Source organism: Sminthopsis crassicaudata, chromosome 4 (genome assembly GCF_048593235.1).
Source record: "Sminthopsis crassicaudata isolate SCR6 chromosome 4, ASM4859323v1, whole genome shotgun sequence".
Taxonomy (NCBI): Eukaryota; Metazoa; Chordata; class Mammalia; order Dasyuromorphia; family Dasyuridae; genus Sminthopsis; species Sminthopsis crassicaudata.
This window is the reverse complement of record NC_133620.1, coordinates 427,039,639-427,059,699: the sequence shown is the minus strand read 5'-3', so window position 1 is coordinate 427,059,699 and position 20,061 is coordinate 427,039,639. Positions and strand designations below refer to the sequence as shown.

At 40.4% G+C, this 20,061-nt stretch overlaps 1 protein-coding gene across 1 annotated transcript in view; it reads right to left on the bottom strand.

The window, feature by feature from the left end:
- Nucleotides 1–20,061, bottom strand: part of ELAPOR1 (endosome-lysosome associated apoptosis and autophagy regulator 1) — a 109,833-nt gene that overhangs the window by 24,556 nt on the left and 65,216 nt on the right. Inside the window, exons 2-8 of the mRNA XM_074262882.1 lie at nt 18,732–18,852; nt 17,050–17,242; nt 8,239–8,386; nt 7,661–7,741; nt 6,312–6,417; nt 6,064–6,213; nt 794–882 (exon numbers count right to left, since the gene is read on the bottom strand). Coding sequence (XP_074118983.1) covers nt 794–882; nt 6,064–6,213; nt 6,312–6,417; nt 7,661–7,741; nt 8,239–8,386; nt 17,050–17,242; nt 18,732–18,852 — 888 coding nt within the window. The remainder of the gene's footprint in view (nt 1–793; nt 883–6,063; nt 6,214–6,311; nt 6,418–7,660; nt 7,742–8,238; nt 8,387–17,049; nt 17,243–18,731; nt 18,853–20,061) is intronic.

The window sequence follows — 20,061 nt, the reverse complement described above, 5'->3', positions numbered from 1 at the left end:
ACTTGGATTCAAATCTTCCATCTGCCATTTACTATCAGAATTATACAAAGTGATTCACTTAATCTTTCTGGGCCTCCATTTATAAATATATACAAGGAGAGAACTGGATTAGAGGGATCCTAGGGTAATTTCTAGCTCAAAATCTTTGAACCAGTGATCCTCCAGAACAATCCAAGGTGCAAAGGAAGGATGCTCAATTTTTTTGGTTAGATTCAGATTTTAGGATGAGCACAGAAATGAGCATGGGCACATGCACGCGCACATACACACACACACACACACACACACACACACACACACACACACTTTACACTCCCAGAATCTAAGCGACCCCCACTGAAGCATGTAGGAGGAACAAGACCCTCTGCTAAGTTGAAAAGCAGCTGATAGATCACGAGAGACAGAGCATAAGTTTCATCAAAGGTGTTGATGGTAGCAAGAGGAGGACATGCTCAATTGCCTGTCAGTCAGGGATTACAGGGACAAGCTAAGCAGATGAAAGTTAACTCCTAAGAAAATTAAATGACTTTGGTTATCAGGGCAGGATTCAACAAACAGTGAAAATGATCCAAACCCAAGCAGCCTCTGATCCCAAGAGGAGGTCCAAAAGAACCCCAACTTACGGAGACATCTTGCCACCTCATTTAGTTTTCCTATCTGCCCTGGGACTTTTCCAGGGACTCCCTTGGGGGACTGTTCAGCATCGCTGACCTCTCACTGGGTACTTAGGGAGACAGGCTGCCTGTGGAGCCTCCCGTCAGGCACACATGAACTCCGTCATCACTGTACCTACCTCTCCATTGGCATCACAGGCTGTGTGTGTGTAGAAATAATCTTTGTCGGTGCAAGCTGGACGCAGCTTGCAAGAGGAGGATCCTTGTTCTATAGACCAAAAGCAGAGGAAAATACCTTAGCTAGTGTTAGAAATACAGAAGTCTTTCTCAATTGGCTTCTGAGAGCAAACGTTTTACCTACACAGATGCTGCTGAAAGCCCCCACCTCTCCACCTCTCCCTTCCCTGCTAAGGCCCCAGTCAGGGTCAGATAAATGGCACCTGATTCTCTTACTAGCTTGTCACATAGTACTGATTACACGGAGTGGAAAGACAGCTGGGCTTGAAATCAAAGGCCTGGACTGGTATACCCACTGTGCAGCTATTAGTTAAGTGATCCTACGCAAGCCACTTAGGTACTGTGCTTTCTCATCCACAAAATGATGGATATTGCACTCACTGACCTCTAAGTCTCCTTCAATTACAGATGTGGGATCCTTTGAATGGCTCAATCATTGAGCAGCATGATGCATAGAGGGGCTGGGGAAGGCACCCAAAATAGGAGAAGAAATCACAGAAGTCTCAAGGTAGCATAGCAGGACAGAAATGAGATATCTGAGCTCCGTTTCTTAACGGAGGTTTGGCATTCAAAGTTCTAGCCTCCTATCAGAGAAGCACAGGGGAATGCTAAGTGTAGGAGGGGGGTAACACAGAATCAAGGAATCAGCTTAGCTTGGCCACCGGACAGACTCCAAATGGACTTATTATCCTATTGTGTGTTTGCATAAACCCTTTCCTCATAAACCCCGCTTGGGCACGATGCCCTTCTCCTCTTCCATGATTGAAGAAAAGCATGTCCTCTTTATCTGATTGTTTGACGACTAATTCTGGGTTTCCTCTCATATATACTACACTGAGTCACCGAATTTCTGTAAAATGATAGGGATAGACCAGGGGGTTTTTAAGGTCTGGTCTAAGGTGATAAGGTCTATTACCACATGCCAGGAATGCCCTCTCTCCCAAGTCAGCCAAAGTATTCTCTCTTCCATTAGCAAAGCCATTTGCCCCTTTTCCCATGCAATCTTTCTAAATTAATGGAGAGGTGATAATCTTCAACCCCATTTGGATTACGCTAAAACTCTTCTGTCTCTCACTTCCACTACCCTTGTATTGCTTTTGATACTTAGCTTGAAATTTGGGTATTGCATGTTCACTATTGATCCATATCTGCTTCCAATTTTTAGATCCTAGAAAGCAAAAGACTGTTTTCTGTGTAGCTTTCTTGGTACAGAGCCCCAAACATTGCAGCGACATTTGATAAATCTTGGTAATGATGATGAGAATTTTTTGCTATAGCTATGATATAGGTATATGGGCTTATTCTTACTTGGCAGCAATCATTGAATTCTTGGCTTCCTTCAAATTTCATTTTCTTGAAGGAAAATTTTCCTGGATCTCCTAGCCTTTCCTTCTAAGGATATATATATTTCTGATTTATTTATTTATTGTTATTTTTGCTGAGGCAATTGGGGTTAAGTGACTTGCCCAGGGTCACACAGCCAGGAAGTGTTAAATGTCTGAGCCTAGATTTGAACTCTTGTCTTCCTGACTTCAGGGCTAGTGCTCTATCCACTACGCCATCTAGCTGCCCCTAAGGATGTAGCTTTTATCTGCCTAATTAAGCATATGCTTTCTTTCAGGATTTCATCAACTTTGGGAGGGAGATTCCATCTCCCTCTGCCTTTCTGGATAGATTTGAGCCATGAATGCCAAACCTTCATTTAAGGAGCTGAGCTCTATCTCATTTCTCACCTTGAGATTTTTGCAATTTCTTCTACTGTGTTGGGTGCCTTCCCCATCCCGGCTACCAACCCTTCTCCATCCCCTTCAAAGCCTTTTCAGCTGTTTTCTGTGAGTTGTCTTCCCTCTTTAGATTGTAATCTTTTTCAGGACAGGGGCTGTCTTTTTCATATTTGTATCTCTAGTAATTAACACAGTGCCAGGCACATAGTAGGCATTTAATAAAAAAATGACTAAAATCTAAGCTTCTCGAGGACAGAAAATATTTCTCCTTTTTCTTTGTATCCCCAATACTTAGCACAGTGCTTAAAAAAGGCTTGTTTGCTGGCTTAGTGCAAAGACAAAATAGCACCGTTTCAGCATCCCCAAACAAGGAGCTGTTTCCCAAATGCTCCCCTCTCCCTTCTTATATCACCAAAGGCTATTAGATATGAGCTCTTCTGAGAACACGTTTTGGGGACTTCCCTCAAACAGCAGATTTCCCAGCACTCCAAGGCTCCAGTCTTATTAGCACAGGCAGGGTGGAATTAATGGCAGAAAAGCAGCTGGTGCCTTCTCAGCTCATTAACTAGATTAACAAGCTAGAGGCTCTCTTAAGCAACAAGGCTAATGGATCCAAAGGCTCTTGAATTTGGCTGATTTGGTTCAAAAAGGATTGAGGAAGATTTTGAAAATGAACTCTTTCCCAGGACCCTTGAGGATTAGGTTGTAAGGTTTTTTTATCTCTCTCCCCTTTTTTTTCTGAGTGCTGGACCAAGCAAACCACCTGGTTACCTGCTGAAAAATAACATCTGCATGACAAGGAGGGCTTCTTGGGCTTGGCAAATATTTGCTCTGTGTGACAGCCTCACTCCTGGCTTCATAGAAATGCTGCAGCTGTTGACTTGTTGATTAGCTGTCTGGTTTAATTAATGATTAACCCAAATATCGTGGCACATTCAATTTCCCTGGTCAAGAGGTCTTAGTGAGGCACACAAACTGGGTGCCACCAATTTTTAAAAAGGAGAGACAGACTAGATATGGTGTTTAGTAAGAGAAAAGAGCTTGGCTAGTCCTGGGAAAACGGAATATTTGTCTTTGGCTAGACGGTACTCTTTCTGAAACATTTCCTCCTTTTCTCCCAGCCCCTGCCTCTTTTAAGATATCTCTAGCTAATCCACCAAAGCAAAGCAAAAAACGCCAACAAAATCACTAGCTGCAAGATGTTAGTGAGTTCTATCTCAGTGGCATTTGTTAGGCACTGATTAATACAAAGGAATGGATATACTAATGGTAGAATTTCAGGCATTTGTCAAGAGAATAGTTTTGAGACAACGTGATTTGTTCAGTGTCACACAGTTAGTAAGTGTTACTTGTTTGAGGGAATATTTGAACTTAGGTCCTCCTAACTTCAGGGCCAGTGCTCTACCCATTTGCCTTCTAGCTGTCCCAGTTAGATAACATTTTGGTACCCTCTTTCCCCAAATTCCAACAAAGGTGGACAAAGTTTCTGCCTGTGTGAAGGACCAGACCAGCCATTGGTCAGGGATGATGCATCCTTTGGTTTTTTATTCAATCCTGTTACTGATTCGGCATCCTTGATAAAGTAAAATCTCCTATTAGCCTCATTTTAGCTTCTATAAAATGGATGTATGTATGTATATATGTACACACACATATGTATACATGTGTATGTGTATTTATGTATATATGTACACACACACACACAGGTTAAGGAAATCAAGTGTTGAAGCTCCCAGTTTAGAGTGATCCCTTGCTATTTAAGCATCTACTTTGTCCTAGGGGATACAAAAATAAAAAATAAAGTCCCTGTTCTCAAGGAGCTTACATTCTTTAAGGCGACAAGGGGACTCAAATGCAGAGGGCTAGATCTGGAGTCAAAAATACCTCTAATCCTGCTTCAGACACCAGCTGTATGATCTTGGGCAAGATACTTCTGTCTGTCTCAATTTCCTCAACTGTAAAATGAGGTTAGCAACAGAACCTGCCTAGCAGGGATGCTCCAAGAAGCAAATGAGATAGCTATGAAGCTCTTAGCTGAGTGCCTGCCACATATATAAATATCTAAACACTTATTCCCTCCCCCCTTTCTCCATTCTGCTGCTTCTGTCCATTATGATGCACTCCAAGCTAAAGTGCTAACCACATTCTCCATAATCCAAACAGACTGAATAGACCCAGTCCCTATTCAAAAGATTTACATTTGAGGGCTAACTTCTCCGTCTGAGCAGAAGAATGGATTCACAAAATCCTGATTCTCAAACTGACTCACAAACCCCAGTCCCAAGGCTGCAAACTGATTTACATCGTCAAAACAAACCCGGGTAATTTTGCCAGCATCTTGTCATTCAAAGCATTGCACAATTGGTGGGCTGGGGAAGGGAGCCTGAGCCCCAGAACAACAAAGGCTGCCATTGATGGAGGCACAGAAGGAAGCAGTATAAGAAATCCAAGTGGAAAAACAGGAATTTAGACATACAGAGAAATCCATTTGTTTGCCAGACCTAAACATTTCTATTCTTGCCTAAAGTTACACTAAGCTTGCAAGACTTTGGATGATGAATAGGACTTTTCATTTTATCAATAGAGGAAATAAGCAGAGGTCAATTTCCATTCTTGACTGAGCAAACACTCTTAATGGGAGATTTGTGAATATGGATTTGTAGGTGAATGTGGTGATATGCTTGACAACTTCTGGGACTACAAATCTTCGCATGGATATTTGCTGGGTCTGAATTTGGCTGTGTAAGGGAGAAAAGTAAGAGATGGGGGAAGGGGCTTACTCTACCCATTTCCAAATTGACCAAATTTCCAAATAGTGCACCAGCCCTGAAGTCAGGAGAACCTGAGTTCAAATCTGGTTTCAAACATTTAACCCTTCCTAGCTTGTGTGACCCTGGGCAAGTCACTTACCCCCAATTGCCTCAGAATAAAAGAAAAAAAAATCTTGTAGAGGCCAAATCTGAAGAGTCAAAAAATATTAGGACTCTTTACTCCCCTCTCCTAGGGTCTCTGGTCCTCTGCCACTGCCCTCCCTGCCCCCCACCCCCTCTTCATCCTTGAGAGACCACCCTGTTCAGATACTGGCTGCAATAGGCGGAATTCATTTTCCTGTTTCCTCCAATGTCTCTCAAATTGAGGGCTAGGGATGAGGAGCTTTTCAGGTCATGAAAGATACCATTTCTGGTTGTCCCACCTTTCCTTGCAAGTATAGAAATTAGATTCTGGTTCTATTTTTGTTTTTGGAGAAGTTTAGTGGGACACAATAGCAACTCTCATTGAAAAAAAAAAAAAAGAAAAAAAGCACTTTCCAGTTTAGAAAACTCAACCCAGTTATCATCTCTTTGGAATTGTAGGAAACTACCAGGGTCTTCCTGGAAAGGTCGATTTTGAGAACCACTATTTAAAGCCCTGGCCGACAGAGCGGCCATTTCCCTTTCTCCCATGGTGGTGTGTGGCTCTGCAGTTCCCTCGGTCTTTAGAAACGTCACCTGAGTATTTGTCCAAGTCACACTTGTGGCAGGAGGTTTCTCCCTTATTGGAGTAAGAGTTTACTGGGCAAAGCTTGCAGGTAGAGGAGCCCTCCTTGGCAGCGTAGGTACCAGGTTTGCAGGGGAAGCATTCCGAAGTATAGGCAACTCCTGTGGAGAAAGAGGACAGTTTGAGTCCAATTTGGGTCCTGGGCCTGAAGCTAGGAAGACTTCAATAGGAAGCCTGAAGCTGAACCCCAGTTCTGTACCTGTAATGGCGATGTTCCTCACCAGCACAGGCTTACGGACTTTGGACCAGACGGAGAAGGCTGTGGTTCTCCAATACAGAACGTTGTTGCCACGATTTAACTCCACCTGAAGACATGAGAAAAAGGAATCACTCCCCATCTATAGGGCTCCTGTCTCTTGACCACCTTCTCCTCTGAGCTCCTTAAACCACCCACAGCCTCTTCTCCCCTCTCTCCTATCCCTTGTGCCTATCAAATAGTCCGTCAGTCAAGCATTTATTAAACACCTACTATATGCCAAGCACTGGGGATAAAATGACAAAGGGGAAAACCAGTCAAAGTCCTCAAAGAACTTACATTCTGTCAAGGGAGACAAAACACACACACACACACATTATATAAAACACTTTCAAACTAGAGACAAGGTAACCTGGAAGGAGAAGTCTCTGAACAGAGAGAATACAAGCAAAAGCATAGAGGGTGGGGGGTGCATAGAGGAATAAAGCTGGAGGGGGACAAGTTGTAAAAATTTCCAAATATCAATAGGGTTTTTGTTTGATTCTAGGGCTAAATGAGTCACTAGAATTTATTGAAGAGGAGAATACACTTTAGGAAATTGCACAGAGACAGAGACACAGAAAGAAAGAGGCAGAGACACACAGAGACAAATAGAGAGAGGCAGAGAGAAAGACACAGACCAGGGCTGGACATTCTAGGACTTGAACCTATGAGGAGATGATAAAGTCACAAGTGATGAGGGTATAGAGAGAAAAGAAGTCCCAGAACAAAGCTTTAGGGGATAGCTGCCCAGTGTCCTCCCCCTGCCTCCGTTCACCCAGGGATTTAAGAAGTGAGAGGAATTATTTAGGTAAATATCTATTACCTAAAACAAATCCCTTTTTTATATAAAAGTAAAAACCTCAGCCCAAATAGAAGCAGCAAGTTATCCAAAGTCACACCACTAATAAATCTTATTTCCTGCCCAATTCACCTCTCCCAAGTCTCCTAGTGTCACCTTGTGGCCTCTCCTACTGAGATTCCAGCCACATCCTCCCTTGACCCCCCCCCCCTTCTGGTGACTCCATCAGGGTTACTGACAATGACAGTGACTTCCCTTCCCTTATTTCTCCATCATCTGGAAAATCAGCAATAGAGATGGGAAACTGCCCAGTGCTTTGATCAAACCCATATGGATGGGAGATCCCTCCACCCCTTGTGGGGTAATTCCCCCCCCCCCCATCAGGTCCTCCAATACTCCAGTAACTTTTGAATGGCAATACAGACTGGGGAGGAGCCCTGGGGAGGAGGAGAGACTTTTGTTTTTGTTTTTGCTTTACTATGCGCAGAGAGAAGGCTGGCACCATACTTACACTGTGGTATTCCCACCCCCTTTCTGTAGTTTTCATCCACCTCGAGTCTTCTATGTTAGGTTGACATTGATCATTCTGAACCTGGGACCGAAGGAAATATGAAATCGGGTCTCAAATTCACCAGGAAATGAATGCGTTATTTTTTTTATCTGAAACTATACCAGCTCACAACTCTGAATGAACTTTTAGGTGGTCCTTTTGGCAGAAAACAAGGTACCAATTTACTTGAGAATAACAGCTCTGATCTGGAGGTGGAAACCAGGAAATCTTTGCTCCTTATGATACTGAGACTTCAAGATCCCATAGTGATACTTCATAATGAGACATCATTAAAGTTTTTTTTTTTTAATCAGTAATTCAATTTACATGTGGTTCTGCTTCCCTTTCCACCCACCCTATCCTCCTCCCCAGGTCTTTCAATTTTGGTATTTTTTCCTCGTTCCCTATAGCCTTTGGGTTGGTCCTCATAATCCTCTTTAGCTCTGGAAAACTGGGAAAAGTCCACTTTAGCCCTCATTGGCTGCATGGTCCTTCCCCAGCCCTTGACAAGCCCAGCACCCCTCTGACTGAGAGCTTACAAAAAATTCAAAGATGATCCCAGTGTCCGGATATAAATATTCGAATGACACGGTGCCTGACTGTTTTAGGTTGACAGCATATATCAGTGTGGCCGTGCACTCATCTGTGTTCGAGGCGATGTAGTCACCCAAGGGAACCCAAGTTGACCTATGTGAAGAAAGAAGCCAAAATCACTGGAGGGAGACTCTCCATACCTACTGGACACTGGGAAGAGAGGACGTCCAAAGTCTTCGGCAGAGACTCTGGGGGATTCCAAAACTGATGACTTAATAGACTTGAAAAGAACATTAGAAATAGTGCAGAAGCACTTACATGAAGGGATGCATGGTGAAGTGAACAGAACCAGGAGAACATTGTATATAATAACAGCGACATGATACAACAAAGATCTGTGAATGACTTAGGTATTCTCAGTAATACAATGATTCAAGACAATCCCAAAGGACTCTCTGCTCCAGAGAAAGAACTGATACTATCTGAATGCAGCCTGAATCATGCTATTTTCACTTTCTTTCACTTTTTCCTTTTATTTAGGTCTTCTTGTACAAAATGACTAATATGGAAATGTTTTACACAATTGTATATGTATAACCTTTATCTGATTGCCTAACATCTCAGGGAGGGATGGAGGGAGGAATAGAATTTGGAACTTGGAACTCGAAATAAAAATTGGAAGAAAGAAAGAGTCCAGAGGTGGACCAACTCCATTATTTTATAAATTGAGGGAATTGAAGCTCAAAAGCTAAATTTGGAAAAAAAAAATCTCATTGCAGGACATTGGAGAGGACTTACGTTCCAAAGGGAGATATAACACATGCACGTTTAAATATATACGGAATCAATACAAGATAATTTTGAGTGGGGAAATAGAGGGAAAGGAGAGGGGGTTGCTAGCAAAAGAGAGCAAATCTGTCAGCTCCGTGGATTAAAATATACAGACTATATATAGCAGTTATACTGTAACTAGGATGGAGTTAGAGGAGCCCAATGTCTATCCCAAAGATGAGTAGCTCATATTAAAGCAATCCATTTCATTTTTACAAGATCATGCTTTACCTGACAAAGATTCCCACAAGATTTTGAAAAATTAATAAACTCACCTTAAAAAACCCGATGTGATTTCAAACATTCACTTAAATACAATCTCACAGAATAACAAAATTTCATAAGGGCACTGCTCTTCTGAAACCTAACTAGCAATTCTCGTGCTCAGGGAAAACATCATTAATATATCCTCAAATCATCTTTTTAAAAACAAACAGTTGAGGGTGGGTGGAGACTGACACCATGGGAGAGGGAACAGAACTGGGGAGGAATTTACCTGGGGAACAGATATGAGGTGGAGGCAAGAGGGAAGTGGGGCATTTGGCATCTTCAACCAATTGCTTACTCTTGCTTACTAGATATCAGGGGCAGCTAAATGGCACAGTGGACAGAGTGCCAGCCTTGAAGTCAAAAAGATTTATCTTCCTGAGTTCAAATCTGGCCTCAGACAGTTACTAGCTTTGTGATCCCAGGCAAGTCACTTAACTCTGTTTCCTCAACTGTCAAATGAGCCGGAGAAAGAAATAACAAACTGCTTCAGTATCTTTGCCAAGAAAACTCCAAGTGGGGTCACAGAGAGTCAGGAATGACAGAAACCACTGAATAATACCAACTGGATACTAAGATTTGTTTTTTCCTGCATTTTCTTTTTTTTTTTTTTCCCTGAGGCTGGGGTTAAGTGACTTGCCCAGGGTCACACAGCCAGGAGGGGTTAAGTGTCTGAGACCAGATTTGAACTCAGGTCCTCCTGAATTCAAGGCTGGTGCTCTATCACTGCGCCACCTACCTTGCCCCCTTTTCCTGCATTTTAGAAAACACTATTAGCAGCCTCTAAATTTCAGCACCCTAAGGCGAAGCCCTGGCTACTCCATCCTAATTATAGTATAACTGATTATATATATATGTATATATAGTATAACTGATTATATATATATATATGTGTGTGTGTGTGTGTATATACACATATGTTATGTGTATATATACACACACACACATATATATGTATGTACACACACACACACACACACATATATATATATTCTGTATATTTTAATCTATTGAGCTGACAGATTCACTCTCTACTTCCTAGGGGACTAGCAACCCCTTCCCCTTTCCCTCTATTTCCCCACTCAAAAATTAGCTCATATTGATTCTATATATATTTATATGTGCATGTGTTGAATCTCTCTTTGGAATGTAAGGTCTTTGATGGCAAGGCTATTTTACTGCCTTTGTATCCCTAGCACCTAACACTGTGTATATGGCACACAGTAAGTACTTCATAAATGCTTACTGATTAATTGATTTAGAACAACCAATGATTAATGTAGAATGATTAATTGGAAACCTTTAACTGTCATATAGTACAAGGGTTTTTATACTTTGGAATGGAAAAGCATTTAGGCTTCCTAGGGCATTAAGAGAGAAATGCTCTCAACTCCAGCTAACGCAGCACTAAAAACTATCCTGCACCATTTCTCTCTGACCTCATCGTTAGAATCTCCAAAGTTCCATTGGAAAAGCATTCCAGTCTCTTACAAATTATGAAGTCACAATGCTCTCCCCATCATATGATCTAAATGTATTTTTTTCTGCAATTAAAATTCATGTGCTTTTATTCTGGGCTCAGCAAAGAGGAGGCAATTATCCAACACCACTATCAACAGACATGTTGAGGGTCACTATGTGGAAGATTTGTACTCAGTGATCTGGTTATTGATGCTATCATATATGTGTGTGAATATATATATATATATCATATATATGTATATATATATCTATCTATATATGTATGGAAACTCTAATGCAGACTCTTCTAGCTGTGGTTCTCATATCTCTTAGTTGTGAGTGAATTACTTTAGTCTTTCTGGACTGGTATGAGTCTATTCTGAACCTCTCTTCTCAAACACCATTGTTGAGAATAAAGAGCTTTGTGACCTGTAAGGTGCTAAAGTTGTTGTTCTTTGATCTTCATTCTCTAAAAGGACTATGACATTAGGGAAGTGATTCCATGACATTCAGGTGAATTGGATTTAAGTGAGGGAGGGCTGGGCAAGGTCACCTGCCTCACTTTCCCCTCCAGAGCCATCTGGGTTCAGTAGACAGATATAGATCAGGATGACTGGAGATGGGATGTATATTTTTTCCATTGCTCAAATAACCCCAATCAACAACTAACTTTGAATCATTCTCCCTTCCTTCCCCTTCTCCTTTTCTCTCTCCCCTTACCCTTCTTTCCTTCTCCTCCTCCTCCTTCCTCTCTGTCTCTGTCTCTCAGTTTCCCTCCATCTCTCTCTTTTGCATGAACCCTTTTTAGTTTCTCTAAACTTTAAGTTGTAGGACAGAAAACTTGGAAGTAACAAACATGGAAAGATTAACCCGAGGTTCTGATCTACTTTCTAGGACCATAACTGCATCTGCAAATAAAAACCTTAATTTTTCTCTTCCTAATGCCTCCAAGGTTTAGGGAAAAGAACCAAAATATCCAAATCTCACAGGGTATGTCCAAAGACCCAGAGCAAATCAAAAGGAAAGACACAAGTAGAATCAAGGGTTCTGGTGTTCAGTCTGGCCCAACCAACTTCTCTAGAAATGGCTCCTTTCCCCTATCTGACTCTAGAATTTGAAAAAAAATTACTTTATGTACACTATATAAATATATATTTCTATATATTACAGCTATGTTGCCATATTCCTTAACACTAACAACTTTCATCCATCCATCCATTCATTCAACAAGTTTTTATTAAGCACCATTATATGCCAGGCTAAGCCTTAGAAATAAAAAAATTACAGAAATATTGACCCTCCTCTCAAAAGGCTCACATTGAAGAAGACAATATACAGTTATGTACATAGAAGAGCTATACAGTGTAATGGGAGGCAATATCAGAGGAAAGGTTATTTGTTGGGAAAGACTTTGTAAAGGAGATGGGGTACTAAGGAAGCTTTGAAAGAGTTAGGTTAAAAGGATGAGGTCAGGAAGGAATACATTCCAGGCACAGGCAAAGCCTGGGAGAGGGGTGATAGAATGATGGCTACGTCGAGTTTGTGAGGAAGGGTAATGCAAAATAAGACTGGAAAGGGAGAAGAGAGCCAGCTTGTCCAGGATTTTACATGCCAGACAGAGGATTTTGTGTTTTACCTTAGAAGCAATCCCCTAAAGAGTGTTTCCTCTGCAGTGCTCCTCATTAAATGGAAATCCTTTCAACTCCCCAAAGCTGAGCTCATCATTAACCTAAATGGCATTGATTTCTCCTGTTCTGAGAAAGACAAAACTTGCCACCTAGCACAAGCTATAAATAACCTCCAAGGTTTGATGAATTATTAAATTGATGCCCAAAGTAGGTTACATTTGCAAGTTGTATATAAACAGCCTTGATTTTGTCTGGTCTCGGTGTCCCTGATTGAGAAGAGAAGCTCCATGGACAAAAGCACTTCCAGGTTCAGGCCTAGATCTACAGAAAGAAGGGTCACAAGTGGATTTACTCAATAGTGACATACCTCCCATGAATTCTACAATTAGGGAAACAGAATCTTGAGAAATAATGTTATACAACATAGAGAGAATCTAGCCATCATGAACCCCAACTTCATCACGCTGGTGAAGAAAAAGGAGAGAGAGCCCAGATTAGTTCAGGGGGTTCCAAAGATTGGGCTCCACAAAGCAGTGAGAAACAGAGGACTGGATCAGGAGTTGGAGGGGCAGGGTTCAAATCCAGACTCTGTCACTAATTACTTGTATGATCTTTCTGCACTCCAATTTTCACTTAGCTAAATAGGACAAAAAAAAAAAAAATCTCCATCCTTAGAGTGTGTGAAAGAAATGAATGAAACCAGTGACTGAGACCCGCTGAGCTCCTGGAAGAAAGGCAACTGTAGAAATATAAGATGTTCTATTATCCTACATCCTGCTTCACTGAAATGAGCTTGAGATAATCTCTGAAATCTATCTGGGGCTGTCTCGAGAGAGCCAAGAATGTCTTTCTGTGCACGGAAGTGGATTGATCATATGGGCTGAGCCTGCATCTTGTTCTGACCAAATTACATACTCCATTAGGACTTAAATAGTGGTTGCCCTAATTCTGTATATTATGTCTCCTCTTTTAGCTTTTTTTTGCCACCAGCCACCAGTCTCAGTTTCCCCTATCCCCTAGGAAACCGGTTGTCACGCTAATGCCCACAGACCATCAAAACGAACACTTGAGATAAGTCAAACTGCTCTATTAAATGTCCATTCTGCTTAACACAGACAGACTTAATGGGGCTTCCAAGGGATGTAACTTAAGAAATTTGAGCAGCCTCCCCCGTTTTCCAAATTCAAGATCTGAATGATTCACTTGTATACAAGTATTAGCTTGGTATTTCTCAAAAGGAAATGTTCATTTGTTTTCCTTTTTCATCAGTGACATTTTTTCATTGTCAACACTGTTTAACAAAGCGTATTGTCCAATGCCCTATATCTTTGTATGCTTTACAATGCCGATGCTTAGTGCCTTGTACATAATAAATGCTAAATAAATATTTGTTGAATGAATGAACATCAGATATAAGATAGCAATGGACCAGCATTCTGTATGGTATCTCCTTGGTTCCTTTGCATAGCTCTCTTTAGCTGAGAGATTTCCTAACCTTGAGGCCATAATAGACTTTAGAAACCATTAAACAGCATTTAACCCATCCTCTGTCCTCCAGAAGTCTACTATTTAGGTTTGGTTGAACTACACTTATGAGTTCATGTCAAGTCCCAAAAAGCCCAACCCCTTGCATCACTCGCTATGATTCTATGGAGGAGCAATAAGGTAATATGGCTGACTTTAGCAAGACCTATCTCCACAAAATGTTTTCTCTAATGCTTCACTGTGTTATGTAGGTAATCTGGGGCCATTGAAAATGGAGTGGAAGCACTACTGGATTATAGGATCATAGATTTAAAACTGAAAGGGACCTCACAGGCCATCCAGTCTAACCTTCTCATTTTACAAAGGAGGTAACTGAGGCAGACAGAGATTAAGCAGGAATCCTGGTAACACTAGCCAACATCTATGAGGCATTCGGATTCTATTATCCAGTGATCTTCCAATCTGGGTCACCTATTCTACCAGTTTGATAAGCATATCATCTATGCCTTCACCTAAGTTCTGGATAAAAGTTTTAAAGAGCCTGGGGCTAAAGACAATTCTCTGAGGAACTTCAGAGACTTTCTAAGTGACATCAAGTCATTAGTGACTCTTCTTTGGGTCAAGTTCTTCAATCAATTCAAAAATCCAATTAACTGTACTATCTATTATCTAACCCACATCTCTGCATGAGAAACTGTCAAATGCTTTACGCAAATCTACAGACATTTTATCAACAGCATTCCCTTGATTTTTACCAATCTAATAATCCTGTGAAAAGAGGAAATTGATCAGTTCCAATTGATCAGTGATGAATAGAACCAGCTACACCCAGAGAAGGAACACTGGGAAATGAGTGTGGACTGTTTGCATTTTTGTTTTTCTTCCCAGGTTATTTTTACCTTTCTAATTCTGATTTTTCTTGTGCAACAAGATAACTGCATAAATATGTACACATATATTGTATTTAAAATATACTTTAACATGTTTAATTAACATGTATGAAACTGCCTGCCATCTAGGGGAGGGGGTAGAGGGAAGTAAGGGAAAAGTTGGAATAGAAATGATTGCAAGGATCAGTGTTGGAAAATTACCCATGCATATGTTCTGTCAATAAAAAGCTATAATAATAAAAATTTTAAAAAAGAAAGAAAAAAGAAAAGAGGAAATAGATTTGTCTAGCATTACCTGATCCAGTTGAAATCAGGCTGGCTATTGTGATCACTATTTAATACTAACTAAAATTTTTCTAAGAACTAAGGTCAAGTTCAGTGGCCTATAATTTTTAGTCTTTTTTCCTCTCTGGAAAATGGAGAAATTTGCTCTTCAGTCTTTCAAAACCTCCTCCTTCAGCCATCAGGTCCACCACTTCTTTCAAGACCTTAGCAAGCACTCAGCAAACTAGAATTAGAACTCATCATTCCCAAATTATTCCAAATAAATGGGAAATGCTTCTTTACAAAGGCGGGGAACTATGGTTGTGGAACACTATATATAATTACATCCTTTTTCAATATGTTGGCTAGTTTAGTTGAACTGGATTTTTCATATCTTTTTTATTCTTTATTATATAGGATTGTTCTCTGGGCAGGAGAAGAAAGATATATCTTAAAATGCAGGTGATGTAAAAACAAAAGATATTGATAATTTTTTAAAAGTGGCTCTCTCGTGGTTTGCTGAGAGGTTTAAGATTGTGATTTGCATTGATACAGCTCCTACACACACATCAATGAAATTATAGCTCTTTGAAGTGCTAAAATAAGACAAAAACTTATGGCCTATCCAAATACAAATACTTAAAAAAAAATAAAATTTTTGTTTTTACATGGGAATTTTCCTTTAAGCCTTTGCCCTTTAACTATTTGGAAAACAATACCCACCTAATAATAGAAGGAGATGAGGTGTTCATATTAAGGGTGGCAAGTGGCTGATTGTGATAGAAAATCTTAGGGAACTGGTCATATTATTGCTCTTACCCATAACCTAACGACTTCTGAGCTTCCTTCTTTCTCTTATTCTCTCTTGCCCATTTTTATATCCCTTATTAGAGGTAGCTACCAGCAGCTAGATAGCAGAGTGAGTAAAGAGCCATACCTAGAATCAGGAAGATCTGGATTAAAATATGGCATCAGACCCTTACTGTATGATCCTGAACAAATCATTTAGCCCTGTTTGCCTGTTTCCCTAACTGTCAAACAAGTCGGAGAAAGAAGTAACAAACCACTTTGGTATCTGCCAAAAAAAAAAAAAAAATCCCTAAACAGAGTCATGAAGAATTGATCATTATAAACAACTGAACAATAATAACAAAGAGGCAGCTTGTGAGAGGGAGTGGGGGTGCAGTAGATAGAGGGGTGGGCCAAGAATCAGGAAGATCCGAATATAACCTTGGACACTTGCTAGCTATGTGATTCAAGGCAACTCACTCAACCTCTCTGTGGTCACTAGCACCTACCTTCCAGAACAGTTCTGAGCATCAAACAATTTAACATATGGAAAGGACTTCGCAAACCTTAAAACCCTACATAAATACTAGCTGTTACTGATAGTACAGGGCATTATGCACAGTATTTAAGATTTTATTTTCTGAATTATTATTTATTAGAATGAGTATATGGCTAAGTGAGCAAGCATTTTACTTTGACTCTTAATTAGTTCAAGGTTTGATTTTGTCATAGACCAGTTTTGGGAGCCTGGATAAATTCTCATTGAACCTTAGTTTCCTCATCCATAAAATAAGACATATATACATATATACCTATATATACCTATATATACATATATATATATATATATATATATATATATATATATATATATATATATATATATATATATATATATATTCTCATTGAACCTTAGTTTCTTAAGGTTCAATTATTTTTATATTATTTTGTATTTTTAATTTAATGAGTAGCAAGATACAATATATACAATACAAAATACAATATATATCAATTATATATTTATATATATGTAAAATATATATATTTTAGACCTTACAAGCTTATGGGAAGGCTCAAAGGTAATAATTCAAGTGAAATTTTTTGCTAAACTTGCCCGTGCCTGCCCAGCTGGCACTGCAGCCATGTTCCTAGAAAAATGGGGCTGAGCAGTAAGCACGTCCCAGGCAGATGCTACACTCACGAGGTGCAATTTTCAGATGTCTCGGTGAAGTCTTCATCAATCTCCAGGTTGTTCGCTAGGGTGGCAAACCCGTGCGGTAACTCATCCCACTCATCGAATCGTATACCTGTGCCTAGAGAATATCGGCCTTTGGCGCATGGCTTACACGACTGGTCCTTCATGTCCAGGAATTCCCCAGCCTTGCAGGAAAAGGCTAAAAATAAAAGAGAAGTTGGGTCATATTAGGATTGTTGCTCAAGGGAGAGTTGATGAACGACTTACTGTTCTATATGGTTGAGGCAGCAGGATGGCACAGGTAAGACTTAATAACTTAAGACCTAAAACTTTTCATTCACATTCCACCGGGGGCTTGTGGTCTGACTTTAAGTAAGGTCACTCTGTTAAGAGGAGCCTTTCCTCTTCTGAAAGCTCTTTAGGGAAGAGCTTCAGACATCCCTAATTTTTATGTAGAACTATCGGTATCTCATAGTTCTTTCAAAGGATCATAGCTAGCCACAGAAAAGATTTTCCAGTCCATTTCCTCCACCGCCAGCTCAAGGACACACAGGTAATTAAGTAGCAAAGCCAGAATTCAAACTCATACCTTTTGTAGTGTATACAATAATTCATTTGCTCATCATTTTTTTGCCTGGTTAAGGCCCCTTTAAAAGCAGCCTAAATAAATCTCAGCATCCTTCACAAATCATTCTTTTTTTTTTTTTTAGACATCTTCAGTATTGGAGCAACTAGGTGATACAGTGGATAAAGCACCAGTCCTGGTAGGAGGAGGATGATCTGAGTTCAAATACAGCCTTGATACTTAATAAAGGGGGGAACATTCTCATTATCATCCCCAACTCTTAAAAATGTTCTTTATCAGGGTAGCTAGGTGATCAGTCAATAGAGCACCAGCCCTGAATTCAGGAGGATCCGAGTTCAAATTTGACCTCAGACACTTAACACTTCCTGGCTGTGTGACCTGGGAAAGTCACTTAACCGCAATTGCCTCAACAACAAAAACTGTTCTTTATCCCAATTCCCTAACTATCACTTCTTCTCCCTTTTCCTGTTCTATCAGAAGAGAGAAAACAGGTGGCAACCACTTGAAAGGTTGTGATCGTTAAATACAGTTACACAGAATAGGAGTGTGAGCTCCAGACAAATCCTCATGTTTCTGAATGCACAATCAAACCCACCCGCCAAATGAGATTTATATTTCTCTGAATTGACACTCAAAGTACTTTAAAGGTCTGCCTCTGCAGCAATCCATCTTTCCTGGCTTCCTTTCCAAGAATAAAAATGGGCTGCAATCTTCACTAATGAGTGATTATAACTGCCCAGTCAATGGCTAGACTAAGAATGCATAAACATAAAGGAAACTGAATATGCAAAAGAAGAAAACATCTGAATGTGGCACAGCTGGAATTCTGCATTCTTATTTCCCAAGATCCAAAAAGCTTAGAGGAAAAAAACAGCATCCAAGTTTTAAGTCTGCATCACATAAAATGTTTCTCTACCAAAATTGGGGGTGGGAAAAGGGAGAAAAAAGAAAAACCAAGTGTTTGGTATAAGATTTGATTTCCTGAAGACGCATTTCCCCTCCTCCTACTATAGAAAAACAGGACTTAGAGCTGAAGGGGTCTGCCAAATAAGGATACAGCCGAGGTAATATATAAAGTGAGCCCGGAGTGACAGCTGCTTACAGCATTCAGTGCCTTTGACTGGATCAGGGAGGCTGGTACACAGTCCAGGAGTGTGGGGCACGGCGACCCTCCATCTCGAGCCCAGGCTGTCACACGCAGTATACTCGTAATGATACTCGGACTGTAGGGGAGAGAGAAACAACGTCACACCATGAGGACGGGGCAGTCATCAGAGCACATATGCACACCTGCTGCCCTTGGGCCTTCCCTGTGTAAAACATGATCTAAAGGAAGAGCCTATCCACAGATTCCAAGCTTCTTGGATACCCATGTTCCCAGCTTCTTAAAATGTGGTTTGTGACCCCCTATGGGATCCCCTCGTAAATGATTGTGGCAATTGCAAAATTATGATTTGTTATCAGTAAATGTTAGATTTGCATACCTGTTTTACATACCCATATACCTGGGGTCACGTAAAATTTGGGAGGGCAAAAAGGGGTCACAATTGGAAAAAAGTTTAAGAAGCCCTGCCCTAGCTGACAGCAAAAATTCTTTAGTTAGACTGATCATCAGTAATGGAAGTGACTTAGTTTGCTTTTCTTGGCTGTTATCCTGTCATTGAAATGACAAGTTTTTCACAGAGATGTCTTAGGATCCTTTATTGTTCTTTGAAAATAAAGGAACATAGGGGCAGCTGGGTGGTGCAGTGGATAGAGCACCAGTCTTGAATTCAGGAGGACATAAGTTCAAATCTGGTCTGAGACACTTAACACTTCCTAGCTGTGTGACCCTGGGCAAGTCACTTAACCCCAGCCTAAAGAAAAGAAAAGAAAAGAAAGGGACATGGCCCACAGGATTGAGAGATGAACTAAAGTAGATCAGAACAAAAGGGGATGAGGTGTGTGTTAGCAAGGAGGAACTCAAACTGAAGAACAGATAGATTCCAACTTCCCATGAGAAAGGATCTGTCCAGACTATAGAAAAAAATTCATCAAGTTATGGTCAAAGCTGTTGTCCCCTAACTCCCTCAGGCTGCTTCCCATCGTGGAAGGCTATACATTGCTGCCTTGCATTTGATAAACATTATGACAGATGATACTGCAAGAATGGGGGACTCCCTTTTCTAATCCTGGACTAGATGGACATAAAATCGCTTCAATGTTCTCTCGATTCTCTCTTCTATAGAATAAATAGGTAACTAGATAATTGAACCTGACTAAAAATTATCTTCAGAAAGAATTGAATTGGCAATCAATAGCAGAACATTGTTTCAAAGAGAAAAAACACAATAGACTTGTCCCCAAAATATTTTTAAAACATTAAAAATACAAACAATGGAACTGGTGGCAATATGGCTTTGAAACCTATTTCCTCTGTATACTACCACTTA